General features: G+C 41.3%; 4 protein-coding genes across 4 annotated transcripts; 2 read left to right on the top strand and 2 right to left on the bottom strand.

The window, feature by feature from the left end:
* The first annotated feature begins 1,036 nt into the window (after positions 1-1,036).
* Positions 1,037-7,189, top strand: LOC108601476 (CG11852). Its single transcript, XM_017989375.2, has 11 exons — positions 1,037-1,215; positions 1,277-1,514; positions 1,570-1,815; positions 1,872-2,071; positions 3,679-3,916; positions 3,981-4,120; positions 4,190-4,392; positions 6,075-6,162; positions 6,227-6,464; positions 6,529-6,668; positions 6,726-7,189. Exons 1-11 carry the CDS (start codon positions 1,155-1,157, stop codon positions 7,034-7,036), a joined length of 2,103 nt encoding a protein of 700 aa, XP_017844864.1. The 5' UTR covers positions 1,037-1,154; the 3' UTR covers positions 7,037-7,189.
* Positions 3,524-4,663, top strand: LOC108604240 (protein takeout). Its single transcript, XM_017993613.1, has 4 exons — positions 3,524-3,622; positions 3,679-3,916; positions 3,981-4,120; positions 4,190-4,663. Exons 1-4 carry the CDS (start codon positions 3,562-3,564, stop codon positions 4,492-4,494), a joined length of 744 nt encoding a protein of 247 aa, XP_017849102.1. The 5' UTR covers positions 3,524-3,561; the 3' UTR covers positions 4,495-4,663.
* A 124-nt stretch (positions 7,190-7,313) lies between the features above and the next one.
* On the bottom strand, positions 7,314-9,430 carry LOC108604239 (protein bag-of-marbles). The gene is made up of 3 exons (XM_017993612.1): positions 8,605-9,430; positions 8,165-8,535; positions 7,314-8,103 (listed from the first exon to the last, which is right to left on the bottom strand). Exons 1-3 carry the CDS (start codon positions 9,063-9,065, stop codon positions 7,601-7,603), a joined length of 1,335 nt encoding a protein of 444 aa, XP_017849101.1. The 5' UTR covers positions 9,066-9,430; the 3' UTR covers positions 7,314-7,600.
* Positions 9,431-10,252: 822 nt separating this feature from the next.
* LOC108601477 lies at positions 10,253-16,620 on the bottom strand. The gene is made up of 8 exons (XM_017989376.1): positions 16,562-16,620; positions 16,172-16,288; positions 15,678-16,113; positions 14,879-15,127; positions 14,556-14,815; positions 14,199-14,493; positions 13,536-13,713; positions 10,253-13,476 (listed from the first exon to the last, which is right to left on the bottom strand). The coding sequence occupies exons 1-8, from the start codon at positions 16,618-16,620 to the stop codon at positions 10,916-10,918; spliced, it is 4,155 nt and encodes a 1,384-aa protein (XP_017844865.1). The 3' UTR covers positions 10,253-10,915.
* Between the last annotated feature and the right edge of the window lie 314 nt (positions 16,621-16,934).

Here is a 16,934-nt window from a genome sequence, read left to right as displayed (position 1 = left end):
TTAAAGTGAGACCCGAAATTCAACAAGTTTCGATTTCTAGGCAAAACCAGTTTAGCACCCGCTATAAGCGAGTGATAATACTTAGATGTTTCTAATTGATTTTGAGCCAAAACGGAAATTCTTGGACTTGCATGCGTTTTGGCCAGTGTCAAAATAGTCAATCACCTTGAGCGAATGATGATTATACGGCCAATACACCTAAATAGCTAATTTGGCTGATACTGCAACTAACTAAACAGTGTCTTTGAATGATCTCAGAAAGAATAATTTATCATGCATGTCAGATCAGTTAACACTTGCCGAAAATTCGCTTAAGTGCGATTTAAGCGCACTTATCTAATTTCTTAACAAAAAATAAAACTGCATGGCTGATCTCAACGTACATATTTATATACATATACAAACATGATATATGCCTCCATTTATAGTAGTATCTTTATATATATTTATAAGAATATACGCAGTGTGTGCCATTAGCGCTCAAACAAAGCAAAGTGGATTCAACAGAGAAACGCCAGAAAATAAAAACGCAACTTATGAATCTATAAAAAGTTGATATGGATCAGAAATACGCGAAGAAGGAAAGAACGAATATTGTATATGCTGCTAAATAAAACTATAAATTTTATCAGTGTATCAACAACAACAAAAAACAGCGTTAAAATCACTTTTGATTTTGTCACTGTTCGCGGCGACCTGTTAATAATATTAATTTATAATATTTTTCTCATTGTCGCGTCGTGCTGCAAATTCTTAAATCGTTTGGCAGGTAGACTAGACAGCTGTTGATAATGATGAGAAGCCAAAAATAAGCACACAATAAAAGTAAACAACAACAATAAGCAGCAGCGGCAGCAGAAACAGACCAACTGAGACAAGTTAAGAATGAATAAACTATAAAACGTATTGGCCAGCAGCTCTAAACCTGAGCGGGGGCAGCGGCAGAGTTCTGTCGCTGCTGCTCTGCCGCTTGATGTTGGAGCTCTGAAAAAAGTTTATAAATGGCCGCGTTGGTCCCAAGCCAATTTACAGTTTAGCATTGAACTTGGTCGGGAGTTCGAGTTTCGCGAAACGCGTAGCTACGTAGCCGCCAAAGTAGGAGACTCCTTGCACAACTTGCACAACACACACACATACACAACTCACACAACAATATGCTGCTACAGCTAAGTTCACTTTTGCTGGTGGGCGTGGCACTGGGCGCCTCCAATTATCGTAAGTACAAGCCTATAAAAAGTTTGAGGCAAGGATTTAAAAGAAAGGATTTTTATCTTAGCTGCTGAATTGCCCCGTTGCCATCATGGCGATACCACCTGCATCATCAATGTTTCCCATATGCTGGTGCGTCAATATGCGCGCACAGGCTTCGCACCGGCTGCATTCCCACAAGTGGAACCGTTTCTGGTCAAGCGTTTTGACATTTCTGACGGGCGCACCGGCTCGCTGAGTCTCAAGCTGAACTTCCGTGATGTCAATGTAGAAGGCTTGTCCAGCGTCAAGTTCGACAGAGCTGTGTAAGTATTAAACGTGGCTTAAGCAGAGTTTTTAACTAACAAGTGGTTACTTCAGAGGATTCAATGCCAATCCAGCCACCAGCAAGTTTGAAATGTACGGCTCATTCCCCAAGATTGCGCTGCGTGGCAAGTACAATGCCGATGGACGCATATTGATCTTGCCCATACGGGGCGATGGTGATGCTGATATTACTTTGCACAATCCCAAGTTCTCGGTGAAGTTCAAGCCAGGCACACAGGTGCGCAACGGACGCACTTACCTTAGCGTGGATAAGCTCAAGGTGCTCGTGGAGCCACAAAAGTGAGTTAGCTAAACATATACAGCTTTGTTTATTTATAACTTTTGCTTTCATTTAGAATGAACATTAAGCTGACCAATCTGTTCAATGGCGACCAAGCGCTGGGCACCAATTTGAATCAATTCCTCAATGAGAACTGGTCTGAAGTGTGGACTGAGCTGCAGCCATCCGTGCATGTGGCCATTGCGGAGATTATGAAGAGCATACTTTCAACGCTTTTCAAGCGCTTCGCCTACGAGGATCTATTCCTGGAGGATTAAAAGCACAGCACTCAGCACTTAGCTTTAAGCCTCAACTCTAGCTTACTTTCTTGTATGTGTACGAGTATTTTTCATGGACTGTTTGCTGCACAAGCAACAATTATAAATCTAAGTTTATGTGTATTAGCCTAAGCATAAATAAACAAACAAATTCAATACGAAGCGAGCCACGTTTTGAACTGCAAACATTTCCGCAAACTTCGAAGCTATCAAAATTTATTCAAGCAGCTCCAACTTAACGTTCAACTCACGTGAATCTCAATGATTAGCATAACGAAGCGTTCAAGCTACTTACGCAATCGCCTGACAAAAAATTAAATAAAATGTTTTACTTATTCTGCGCTAGCTCTACACTATTGTTTTTTTTAGTGTAGCATATATGTATACTTGAACTTCAGTGTAGTGCAGTTGTAGATCGCTTGCCAAGTTCAAGTGTAGACAACGGTAAAGGCAACGGCGCGGCTGAAACTGATATCCAGTTAACCTTGAGGCTATCTCTCGTGTAAGCTAGTAAAGTCACTCAACTGTTCCAGGCGTACTGATACGCCGATTAAAATTGAGTATTATGATCAAGTTGAGCTGCTTGTTACTGTCATAATTGTTGTTGATGTTGAGATCAGGAGGCTGGTGGCCAGTGGCTCGTACTAAGGTTAACTGCGGAGACCTTTGTACATTAAACTGCTGCTGTACTATATTTAGCACTACTGCTCGTATAAATTTTAATTATTCTTTATGCTCAACTCCCTCGACAAGTTGATCTCATCCTTTGGCGGGTAACATAAATGACAAACAGGTTTTAAGCTAGCTTAACGAAAAGCTTATTAAATTAAGGTTTTTTATAAAGCTTTGTACACATCTCAGCGCTTCAGCTTTATGAGACTTTGAACAATTATACAATGTTTATTGTAGGTTATCTAATTCCAGTTTAAGGCTACTTAGTATTGTAATTAATAAGTAATTAAGGTAAATATATACACTTGAACTATTAAAACGCCATAAATCTGTGTATTGATATTAATAATCCTATTAGTATTCAATCAAATCAATTAGTTGCAATGTGGTTGGTCCACAGTTTGAAAGAAAGTAGATCATTTTGAATTTTCTTTGAGGTGTGAACAACACGTGGAAAACTAATTCAAATCATTCAAGCCATTGGCAATTAAAAAGTATTTATCCGTTATAATCTATAAGCTATTGACTTTCCTAGTCATAAGCACCCTAAGGCATACTTACCTAGGCCAAATATAAAATAAGTGACTAAATCGCATGTTTCAAACCTGTTCTATATAGTTTTAGTATTATATTACACAAGCGTGCACTTACTTGTTTTGCACGAGATGTTTAACGCATTTTACAATAATATAACGATTTAGTTTTAATACTACTGATAAGTAATTAAACAAGATCTCTATAAAAGCTAAACAACAAGCGTGTAGATAGTTAGTCTCTCTGCCAAAGTGATTTGAATAAGTTTTGAACTGCGGAAATATGTCTCGAACTACTTTTATTATTGCACTTTGCACAATAATTGCCGCGCAAGCTAAATTTCGTAAGCAAGCAGTCAGAATCCTTAAAGCTTTTCAACTAATTGCGCCGATTTTACAGCTGATGATCCTAAGCCTTGTAAATATGGCGACTCCGAATGCTTACTGAAGACAATCAACTACTTTGTAAGCGAAAAGCATAAAGAAGGCGATCGGAGTATCAATTTAGTGAAATTAGATCCACTGCCAGTGGCTAAGATGAACATAAATCAAGGAGCAGATAGTCCTGTCAACATTGATCTTACCTTTACGAATAATAATTTGTTAGGCATTGGTGACATTACGTTTATTGGCGTCAAGTATGTGTGCTAATCAGTTGCTAAAGTATGCTCTTATCTTAAACTGTATGTTTGCTTAATTCAGAGGCTTCGGCAAAAATATTGACAAGAAACATGAGTTGAAATTTAAAGTGCCAAGACTGTCACTGGTTGGACCCTATGACATCAAGGGCAAGGTGCTGATTTTGCCGATTAGTGGCTCAGGCAAGAGCAATATGACAATGGGTAAGTTACTTATATAAATTACTGCCAATCAAGTAGCACAAACATAAAACTCTTAATCTTCTTACTCAGTTAATGCCGAATTGACATTTTCTTTTACTGGCAAATCCGTTGAGAAGAATGGCGAAATGTATATGGAAGCAACCAATGTGAACTTACTTACCAAACCGGAACGCTGTTATTATCAATTTAGCAATCTCTTCAATGGTGATAAGGCGTTGGGCGATAATATGAACGCCTTTCTTAATGACAACTGGGAGGCTATATTTAAGGAGGTGCAGGACTCCATGCAATCGGCATTCGCGGAAATCTTTAAAGCCATATTGGAGAAGGCCTTCACGAAATATCCCTACGCTAAATATTTTGAGGATAGTTAGACAGAGTAATAGTTATAATAGTTAATAATTATATATATGCTGTGCGATTTTATTTTAAAATTCTAATTGTTTTTGATTATACGTTTAGCTCACAATCGATGCAATGGAAATTACCAATAACATTGTATACAGAGCATTAATTATATACACAAAGCAATTTATAAATTAAGTTAAATGTATCATTATTTGACTTTTTGTTAGAAAGGGGCATTATTATTATTAGCACCCTGATCTTTTCTCAGCTAATGACTAACAGACGAATACTAACATTTGCTTTTAGTATTTCATTATGTGTACTGTGCTATACATTTCTACTTACAGAACAATTATATATTGCGAGGGAATATTCAACTTTTTTTACACACCAGATAATACTTATTATATTTTGTATTTATTATGGTTTTCCTATCTGCTTTACTTGCCTGCGTCGTCGCTTAGTTTTTTCCAAACTCAAAGTGAACTTTTACATTTTAAATTAATATAATTGTCTTTAATTTAAATTTGTTAACTATAATAAAAATGTCGGAGAGTTAGAGCGTTTTAAAGTTGGAATTACGAATGGTTTTTTTTATAACAAGTTCAAAAGCCGTGTGATTCTTGAATGAGTTAATGTTTTATGCTCGTGTTGATTATTTTAAATCGGGCCTGAAATTTTTTTTGATAACGCTAGTTGTAATACTAGCCGGCGCGCCCATCTGGGCTGAATCAACAAGACCAAGTCATAAAGGGGTACACGGAATACCCCGTATACCTTATTAAATAAATAAAAAAAAAAATTTCTCCTAGTTTCACAGCATACTTTTCGGCATATTAATAATACATAAGTGTTGGATTTATTTATTGTTTAGCTCTTGTCGTACAAAAAATAGCTTATGGAAGAGTATTAAAAATATTGACATTAATTTTTAAATTATCTTACGCGTATTTTTCACTTATTATAATTTTATAGTTTGCCCTGAAAGCCCATTATCTGGTTTACTGGTTTAGACTGATTTCTGTTTTCCCAAAACATAACAAATAAATGTAAATTTAAAATTAAGAATTTTAGTAATTAGCTTTAGTACATGAAGCAATTAGTTTGTTAATGTGTTAATAAAAGTGTTAAAGGTGACAGTTGTAAAAAAGAAAAATATAAAACAAAAACGTCGAATACCAAATGCTTTAGCTATAAAGTTAAAGCTGTTCGTCGAAATTATAATATTGATGAATATATTGATTCCATTCTAATGCAAAATATTTGAAGTTACTTGTTGTTAAAAAGGCAAACTTATTTTAATTGACCTACAACAGATTGCCGGCTTATGTATTTATAATACCCGCAATGCTTTTCTTAAAGTGCGGCTCACTTTTAAGATTTGAAAGCCAAAGTCAAACGCGACAAGTTTTGATACGCAAATACAGTTCACTACTTAACAACAGAGATTAAAATTAACAACAACACGTGTGTAGATTTCACAGTTAAATATTTAAATTAAGATGGCCTATAAAAGACGCCCCTAACTACCAGCAGGTTCATCAGTCTATTCTCGGTTGCAATTGAGCAAACATCGCTTTTGCTTAGAAATAATATTAAAATATAGTATATAATCATGTGCATAAGAGTTGGGACTCTACTGATCCTGCTTGGCGTTTTGTACGCGTCCTGCAATGTGCGCGCTTTACAATTCCGTACGCTTAAATTAAAAGAAAACAAATATGTTATGTTAATATCTGCTTTGCTTACTGTTTGCAGCTACGGATATACAAAAATGCAAATTATCGGATGAAAAATGCCTGAAGGATTCCGTAAATTATGTGCTGCATACATATGGAGCAACAGGTGTTAAGCCACTAGGCCTGGTGCCCTTGGATCCGCTGCACATTAAAAAGTTTGGCTTGGGCAAGAAGCCCAACAGCCCCGTCAGCATTGACTTACAATTTAAGGATGCCCTTTTAATTGGACTCAAGGACGCGATGGTGAAGAAAGTCACGTAAGTTTGCAGACATAAAAATTAATACAAATTAATACATAGTAGTAACCATATCAAATTTTAGTCACTTCACAAAAGATTTGAAGAATCCCGTTACAATAGATTTGATAGCGCCTAAATTAATTCTCAAGGGACCTTATAGCGTGGAAGGCAAGGTGCTTATTCTACCAATCGTGGGCAATGGAATGGCAGAGATGATTCTAGGTAGTTGTTACTAAAAAATACGATATATGACGATTTAATCTTCTCATTCTCATGCAGAACACTGCAAAATTCATGTTGTTGTGAAAATGAAAGCCGGGACCAATGCTGAAGGACAGACCATGGCAGAGGTGCAGGATGTCATAATGCAAGTTGATCCTCAGAAGGTGCACTACTCGATGGAGAACTTGTTTAATGGTCAAAAGGATCTCAGCGATAATTTGCATGCTCTGATTAACGATAATTGGAAGGATATTTTCAATGAATTGAAAGACGATATTGGGGGCGGCATGGGCAAGATCTTCAAGGCTCTACTTAACAGAGCCTTTAGCAAATTACCGTTAGAGGAAGTTTTCACTGATGCTAGTTAAATTACGAAAAGTATTTTACATTTGCTTAGCCTTGGTAAGTATTTCCGCATAAAGGTATAAGCCTAATTTTATAGTAAAACCAAATTAGGATAAGCAAAATGCAAATAAAAATGGACTAGTAAGCCAACGTAAGCAAATATAGAGTGGTTTAACTTCAGCTTAATATTATTAAAAATGTCAGTGTATAAAAACTGTGTTGGTTATTTATGTCTTTATTGTAAGTATAATGCTTTTAAGATACAATCATAGTCTAAAGATATGGCACATTAAATTTAACGTTAAATCAAATGAAAAGGTTTTAACAATTCTCATGTAGTCTAATTAAATTTTATTACCTTTCCGGTTTTATAATATTCATAATCTCTTGTGCACTTTGGAAGCAACGCTTTGAAAGTCATTTACATACATGGATTAATATAAGAATTTATTGCTATATATGGGTATATTAAGTAAGTAAAATTAAAATTGCAGCTTATTTCATGCTTGCAGCTCACAAATCATTTCCAAACAACTTTCCATTTTCTAAAATTTCAATTACATTAGACTCAAACATTGTATGCGCGTCTAACTTCTATTACACAGTGGTCTATGACTGCGACGAATAGTTCTAGGTGGTGATGAAGGTGGCAGCTCAAGCAGCTCAGCATTGAATGACAATTCCATTTCAGTCTCATCGACACCCACAGTTGATCTCAAAGGCAACTTGCGGTAGTTACGTGGTAGCTCGCAAAGCGCAATAATCTCTGGTGGAAAAACGCTTGCTGGTGATTGCAGTAGTAGATCCAATTCTTCCTCATGCTGTTCGCTACAGCTGATAATGTTGTCTAGTTTATATAGATCAGCCATAATGTGTTCCTCGTAGCTGCGCGTTTTAGGCTCGCAGGCCTTCAGCTCTTTGGCTGCCAACATTAAGGCATGTTTGTTAGTAGCTTCCAGACTTTCGGTCATGGCAGCTGAGTAGCGATGCTCCAGATCCATTTCCCAGTTGAACACGTGTACAAAAAGATGCGCAGACTTTATGTGTTCGCGTAACTGCAGCAACAAAATTGATAATTTTTTGGCATTTTCTGTGGAGATAGTTTATGTTACTGTAATATAAAATAAATTTAAAGTTTGCGTGCTAATTACCCTCAGCTTCCTGCGATACAAACTTAAGACCATGATGACGCATCTCGATAAATGAAAACTGTTTGAGAGTATCCACATAACTGCGTACGAGAATCAACTGATTATCGCACTCTGTGTATTTGTTAAAGTCCAAACAACGATTGGCTTCCAAAGTGCGACGCAGTCGCTCTATGAAACGCTCCACTTTGGTGCAGATCACCTGTACATGATGTCGCACGTTCAAGCTCTTGGGCATCGTTGACTTTCTGGGCGCTTCAAACAGATAGTCCGATGGATGTGAATTACGCTGATAAGAGGGCAGATAAGCGCCTATATGCTCATGCATAGATTTGAATAAGTCCAGCAAACGCATAACTGCAGCTTCTCCAGAGCTGCAAAAATAAACAAAAACTTAGCTGTAAACAAATATATTTTACGTATATTAAAAAATAATCACTTACATATTTGTTTGAGCTACTGTGGCGGGCAGTTCATTAAAGCTCGAATCTTTGCATTTCTCTTTGTTCCATATGTTCTCCCTTTGTAACTGCAATTGCTTCTGGCGCGAAACCAAATGACCTTGACCGCTTATCATATTTTGCGACTTTTTGTAGCGGTCTTCAAGAACCGCGCGCTTTGCCATCAAATTCGTATTCTCAATGCAGCCATAACCATGGAATTCAAACTGAGGTGCCTCAGGATCTGGATTTAATGTTAATTGATTTAAATTGCAATTCAATTCTTGCAAAACACCGCCAAAGCCGCTACGATTGCGATTTGCGCGTGACGTTGAGTAAGATTCCTTGCCATCAAGCAAACTGTACAGTTCCGAATTTATTGCTTGCAAATTGTTGTTCAATCGTTGATTCTCAGCGTCGGCCATATTTAACAACGTTATAATAAAATTGCACTTGCACTGCATTCACACGACGCACAATAATAATGTCAGAATATGAAGAAAAAAACGCGGGCGACAGGCTGTCTGGCAAATAGTTTCCGTTATGTAGACGCCAGGCTGTCTGCTCTAGCAGCAGCTGTGTGGATGGTATTTTATGTGTATAACAAAAATTTATGTGTATACAATAAATGTATTTATTGTAGCTTGATGGATTTATTTTCACAAAGTGGCGCAATTGAATTTCTGTATTTCCTTTAGTTTAAACTTATTACTGACGCGTAAGTTTAAATAATACCGCATAGACTTTAAGGGTTACCAAATTTAAGCGCGTTTACCAAAAACAACAACAGCGTGCAAGATCCAAATATCGGGAATAAAATAGCGAGTATTATCCACAATATTGTGGTGGCAGCGCTGTTTCCGAGCAAAAATGTAGGGAATGTTAAAGTGATCATAAAATGTTATGTTGCTGTTAATGTGCAGAGCAGTTGCAGGTTTGATTGGCGCGCAGTTTAAAATTCAGTTGTGGCCTTTGGTATATTAATTTATTGAATTTATTTCATATATTTTACGTTTGTATGACATCCATAAACAGTTACATGTTTTACATTGTACATTTGTCAATATGTATAATTAATATGTATATATTATTACTCGCAGTTAGATTTGTATATGTATAAATGGTATAGTTTATTATAGTATATGTTTAACAAAAATTTAAAACAAAATATAAACAAAACCCGCTATTAGTTATGGGTTAGCACTACGTAATATTTTGATAATTAGTTCTATTTGATTATTAATTAATATTGCGTTTAATAATAAACAATAGACGATTATACATTAGTTAAAGCTACAACTTAGTGTGCATGTACTTGTACTTCAATTAAAGATACTACAACAAAAATGCCACTATAAACAATAACAAAAGTAATAATGTATATGACACATTAACAAACAAAACGCTGTCAAGTGCTTGCTAAAAGTTAACTGGTTTAATGGTTAAACAAATGCAAAGCAATGGTTGGCTTTAACTAATACAATTTTTTTTTGTTTTTTATCACAAGTTAAAATTTTGATTATTGTTTGGTCAATATATGTATAATTATGATTAATGTTTTAATTTATGCATTATATATGTACATAAGAAAATATACTAATGCTGTAGTTGTTGTTTTTTTTTTTTTTTGTTTTTTATAAATAAACATATGCATACAAACATTTTAAATTTTGTATAAGAGTTCTTGTTCTTGTTGATAAATTGGTCTATAATCAAGTCATGATGTTCCATAAATTGGAATTCCATTATACAGTACTAACAATAAGATAAGAATAGTTTAAAAGTTGATATAGTATGCACACATATGCTACATACATATGCATATGTATATGTATAGGTTTGGATAACTATTTAGGAGATTACACAGAAATTCGAGTTAGTTACATGCAGTTATAGTTGAGAGAATCAAATAGAGTTACAATATTATTTGGGGATAGTTTCGTGTTCCGGCGTCCACCTTTGAGCATTCCGTATTGCATAATTATTTATTAATTAAACATATATGTGTGTGTGTGTGTGTGTGTATGACACTTGCTATAAGTATTGTATTGGGATTTAAGAAGTTGAAAATCTTTACGCTTTAACATCTGAACACGAGACTTATGCGTTTTAGTTATGCTTGAGTGTATTCCATTAAAGTTGCTTACTTATCTTTAGCTACGCCTAGCCTAAGTTCAGACCGACGACTCTCTGACGTTGCTATTTACCTGTAAAATAGTTGCAGACATTAAATGTAACTGGTATATGCCTATACACTGGATACAGTTGGCTCGAGCGATATGTCGTGGTCGGGTTGGGGCTCCGGTTGCGGTTCCTAGGGCGAGAAGACACGCAGACTGCGCAGCAGCGTGGCCAGCACATTGGCCAGGCACTCGGCATGCAGCGCCAATTGGCCAGCGCCTATGGGACCAATCTCAACGCCCACCAGCTCCCGGAAGCTGCTGGCCACATCGTGCACCTTGAGCACAATGTTGCGCGTCTGCAGCGGCGCCGATGTGTGCCGCGTCATGTCCTGCGCCAGCTCCGTGATGCGCCGTATGGCCGTCAGGCAGGAGGTGAGATGATCGGGCAGCGTTATTAGCGTCATGTCCGACATTGAGGCGACCAGAAATTTGCTGGCCGTGACCAGTGCTAGCGTTTGCTCGGTCAGCTCATTGCGTGCTCGTTGGAACTTCTCCTCATCGATGCTGGTGCCGCCGCCGGCGGATTGGGCTGCCGAGCACTGTGCGGCCACTTGATCCAGCTTGATGAGCAGACCGGCCATGGCCACGTCCGTTTTGGCCAGCAGCGCCTCGCCGTCGATGAGGTGGCCGTTCTTGATGAACAGCTTCTCGCCGTGCAGCTGCTGCGGCTTCTTGGGCAGCTGTGGCTGCCCATTGGAATGCGCATTGGGTAGACGTACGGTGGCCGGTATGGGCGGTGTGTTGGAACTGGGCGTGCCATTGATGGGGCGTGGGCGACTGGCAATAGGCGGCAGCGGGGGTTTCTTGGGTGCACTTACCACCGCTGGAACTGCAGCTGCTGCTGCTGCTGTAGGCTGTGGCGCATCCGTGGTGGCGGCGTTTGTGGGACTGATGCGTGGTGGCAGCTGTGGCGGGCAGAGCTCACGCACCGGCACACTAACTGGTCCAACGATGCGCAGCTGCTTCTTGGGCGAGTAACGTTGCATTAGCTCAGCGCTCTTGGGTGGACGCGCCGGCGGCGGTGTCATCTGATCTGAGGTGGGCGTACGCGGTGGTGGCTGCAACGGCTGCGTATCGGCGGGCGTGGATTCCTCCTTCTTGGAGGTGGGACAACAACTGAATTTGCTTTTGCGCTCCACTGTGGGATACTCAATGACACGTGGCGCTGACTCCTTGTAGTTGTTGTTGTTGCTGCTGCTGTTGTAGTTGCCATTGCCATTGGCCACTGCTTGGAAAAACTCGCGCTTGGCCTGCACCGAGTTGCTGTAGAGACACTCCTGTTCGGGCTGTGCCTCTAGATTCGGCGGCGGCGGTATAATGTACGACATAATCTCCTCGGGCGTCAGCTCCTTGGCGGGCGTTGCTTTTTGTGTGGGCGGCGCCACAAGCATTTGCTGCAGAAAGCTGTCCAGCTCCTCGGCCTTGCCCTCAAAGCCTTTGGGTGGCGCTGCATTCATGAGCGACAACGAGTCCAGCTCATCGGGCGTCTGCGGCGGCGGTATGGCCCGCAAGTCAATCAGATCCGTATCCGTTTCGATGAACGTATCCTCGCGCACCTCAAAGCCATAGATCTCGGAGAGCTGACGCGCGGCGACATCTGTATCCGCATTGGGCACATTGCTAATCTCCTTGAGCTGCTGCAAATACTCGCGCAGATTGTAGTCCTTGGTCTCCGCTCCAAAGTGCGTGCCATCCGGACTATGCAGGCCAAAGCTGCTGCGCTGGGCCAGCGGCTGCTTAACTGCGGCTGTTGCCTGCAGCAGCTGGGATGGCCGCCGCGTTGTGGGCGACTGTGCTGGCGAGGCCACCGACTCGGAGTCGCTTTCGCTTTGCGAAAAGTCCGTGCCGAGTGCCTGCAGATCGCTCAGCAGCTGACTGAAGCCATTGAGCTTGCGTTGCGGGCGCGGACTGCTGGTGCTGCATAGGCTGGGCTTGCGCTTGGGCGTGGCGGGCGTGGGCGGCGCCGAGGCAGACACCGGCTCCGGTATGGCATTGAGTCCTTGCGCAATGCCGCTTAGATCGTGGGTTATGCTCTCCGCCAGCAGCGTCAAGGAGTCGCTGTGCTTCATGCAAGGCGTCACAGCGCCGCCCGTATGGCTCTGGTTAGTGTCCTCCGTGGAGGATACCTTGCTGCTGTTCAAGCTATCGCAGTCGCTGTCAAACTCCAGCATGGCCATGCTCTGGCCAATTTGCTGCGCTTGCTGCTGCTGCTGCACCAGCTGCAAATGCTGCAGCTCCTGCTCCTGCTCATTGAGATACTGCTCGGATGACTGCACCAGTTGCTGCAGCTCTTGCACACGTCGCAGCACTTGCTCGTTCTTGGCCTCCACGGCCAGCTGGCTGCGTCCTGCGTCGCTGCAGTAATTGCTGCCGCTGCTGTCACTCAAGCCCGAATCCTTGGCCGCCTCCTCCAGCAGCTCGGTGGCCATGACGCTGTGCAGATCCAGATCCATGGCATAGCTCAAAGCCTGCTGCTGCGTTGGCTGTGCCACCAGCTGCGGCTGTGACAGCACCGCCTGCTGCGGCATAGGATGATATGGGGGCGTCATCAAAAAGTTAACGCTATGCGCACGCGTATGGAAGGGCAACAGGTAGCTCCAGCTGGCGGGCAGCACAGTGTGCTGTGCCAGAAACGACGGCGCATTGTCCTCCTCATGTGGCTCACGCTCGCGCAGCACGTTCAGCACATTGCCTAAAGAAAAGAATTGCTTGAGCAGCAGATCAAACATTGTCTATGGCGTTGGGTCTTACCCGTCAACAGGCGATAATAACCGCCCAGCACCAAACTGAACTCGCAGGCATCGCGATCCTCCATTATAAACTTGACAGCACGATCGCCCAGCATATAGATGGTGACACTGCAGGTGACATCGTCCTCGCGATGAACCATCACATGCGTAAAGTCCTGTATGCCTGAAATTGGCTGCGGCTGCAAATGTCCAAAATAAAACAAATGTTGATTTAATGTTGTTGTTTTTTTCCTACCTATTTAAATGCAGTGATTTGTTTGTTGCTTAATTGATTATTTAATGGCGACAAGATTTTACAAAATATTTAAGGGCAAGTATACAAAACTTCTTTGGATTGGAAGCAATTGAAATGAATTACTGATAATCAGAGCCAGCATCTAGTCCATTCTATATAATTTGTAATAATTAATTTTTATTACAATATTTTAGTTTAATATTCAAAATGATTTTAACTAGAACTTGACTTGAATTCTAATAAAAGTTGATAGTGCATAAAAACTTTGAGTAGGGTAAACTCAGAGCTATTTAAATTTGCTGCATCGATGCATTAAATTGCAAAATGTTGTGTCTTGACTAAGCTCAGAGTTTTCTTTGCACTTTTAGCTTGAAATCACCCACTGTAGCTGTAGCATATTTAATTAAAAAAAAATGCTTGCGCACTTACCACAGAATTGCGTGCACTAGATATTTGACTGAGGCCGAAGCGCGGACTGACGAGCAGCACACGCTCCATGCCTTCTCTTTGGTTTGTGCTGAAGCATTTGGCGCCATAGCTTGGTAAACTAGCAATTATATCTAGATAATAGAGTTTCGCCTGCAGCTGCGTTAGCACCTTGGTCGATGAGCCCGTCATTTCGGCATTGAGCTTCAAGAAGTGCGAGATGAGGCGTCGCAGCTCCTTGCGCTTCATGCCCTCGAACAAACTAACGGGCACAAAGCGTTCCAGCCCAAATTCGCGTCTGCGTGTAAGAATTTTTGATATACACAATATGCATGAATTTGATTAGCTGGCTGCACTTACTCGACCTGCTTGACCGTGAGCTTGGCGGGCGCAAAGTTGTTGGCCAACGCATGTTGATGCATGTGCAGCGCAGCGAGGCGCAGCGCCAGCTCTGGCTGCAGCTCCGGCGCAAAGCGTTCCTGATTCACATCATTGCAGCACTGCATATAGAGATAGTCCAAGGCATGCAGGTCCCGTTGTGCCAGCTCCGCAGCCGAAATGGGCACAAAAGTAATGCGAAACAGACAGCGCAACTTATGCGCACCCGGACGAGCTGCAATCTGCTGGGACACAAATGTGTGATTAGCTCTTAATTTATTACTATTATGCACTTTGTAACTTACGCGTGCCAGCGACTCTTGTGGATCGAGCAGCGTCAACTTGTTGCGCTTCAGACTCTTGACATGCTCCAGCACCAGGCTAAAGAGTTCGCCGCAGCAGAGGCAGAGCTTGTCCAGCAGCGAGCTAACCACATCCTGCACAGTAGTCGTGGCATCGTATTTAAACGACTTGGTCTGTCCGTTCTCCAGAAACACCTTCAACACATTCGCCATGGGTGGCACACAGATGTCACCCAAGGAAAATGCCGAAGGCTGCATAAACAGAAAATAGTTTCATTAATATTCATTTTAAAAGAAATGCTTGTACTAATACTAAAACTAAATAGTATAGAGAGTTCTAAAAATGTCGTGTTCTTATAATTTGTATGCTAAAAGTTATAAAAGTTCGTTTTGAATAACTAACTAACAATATAAGTCCATTTGGCTTGATTAATAATTTAATATTAATAAGATCAGTTAACCTAATTTTATAATATGATACTAAGTTATATCAACCGTTGCAAAAATAGATTTCTGCCTCTTATAGTTGCAACTTTTAAGATAATTTCAAATAAATACAAATTCTCTTGTAATAATAATTTGTACGTTAAGCTAAGCTAACTAACAATATAAATCGATTTGGTTTAATTAACGCTTCTATATTGATTACTTAAATAGTCTTTTAACGTTTTATATAAAAAAGTTGCAACTGTTACATAGATTGATTGATTATTTGTTCTAATATTTATATGCTGCTAATTTGTCTATCACTTTGCTATCAACTATTTAGACAGACAATAAAAATAGTAGTGATGGTTATTACCGGAAACAGTGGAGCGCCATTGACGCAAACGCTTTCCGCAAAGCGTACGCGACTGGGACGTGAGCGCAGCTTGGCGCGTTTGCCGGCGGAGAGGAGCGTGGACTTGCGACCGGGCAGCACGCAATGCGACATGGGCTGGCAAACGAGCAGCGAGACTTGCGACTCGCAGGCACGCACCAGTTGTATTACATGATCACGTGGCGCATCCTTGACATCTTCGCCGTTCACGCTCAAGATTTGATCGCCTGGCTGCAGTTTGCCTATGCTGGGTCCGCCCTCGGTAACGAAGCGCACAATGACGGGCCGCTCGCTGCCGGCGACAAAGCCAAAGCCCAGGCTCGAGCTGCGCTGCAGCTGCACCAGACGCGGCTCCGGCGGATGCTCATCCCAGCGTATGCACTCGGGTGCTTCATAGGTCGTCGTCTTGTTCAAATGGCTGTGCATTGAGTTAAATATAAGTAGGATTGGTATAGTTATGTACTTGAGCAACTTACTTGATGTAGTAGGAACGTCCTTTGGAATCTATGGCACGCTCCCAGCCATAAGAGAGCTCCTCGTGATTGCTCCAGTCCTCGCAGGCAGGCAGCCAGCCCGATGTTTGTGTTAAGTGACTGCAAGTGCAACAAATAAATTAAACAAAACAAAATAAAAACAAAAACTGTGTCATTTAATTTGCCTGACCCTGAACTTGTTTAGCCGCAGTGGGATTGGGCGGCTAATTTTGTGTGCAGCCTGCAGCAAAATGCATTTCAATTGAGATTAATCAACGCTAATTGGTTTATTTGCTCGTCTATGCAACAAAATGCAAAAATAATCAGCGCCCAACAGGCAAAACCACAGACAGAGCCAGAGAGCTAAAGCTAAAGCTAATCTGCACACCTTACCCCACCCCGCCCACTTGTGGGTTGTTGGCTCGTTGGCTTCCGTTGCTGTCTTTCTTCATTTCCCGTCTGCACACAATTGTGATAATTAGTTTTGCACTTTGTCCGCCAAGTGTATGTGGCACATGGCCACCGCATCCAGCGCCCACACACCCCACCCCACCCAGCAGACCAAAAATCTGCAGAAGCTCAACTAACAGTATTTCCATGTGCACACACACACACACACACACACACACACACACACACACACCCGTGTGGACGGCGGGCAATAGAATACCTCCACAGTACACCCGCTTGTCGTACGAGGCGACTAAAGGGCAAATAAAACGGAGTTGGTCGTGCCAGATTGGTGCCTAACAGCGAAAAGTCTCTG

This window comes from Drosophila busckii, chromosome 3R, assembly GCF_011750605.1.
Source record: "Drosophila busckii strain San Diego stock center, stock number 13000-0081.31 chromosome 3R, ASM1175060v1, whole genome shotgun sequence".
NCBI classification, from domain to species: Eukaryota; Metazoa; Arthropoda; class Insecta; order Diptera; family Drosophilidae; genus Drosophila; species Drosophila busckii.
Note: the sequence above shows the minus strand (reverse complement) of the source record. Positions and strands in the feature narration are given on the sequence as shown.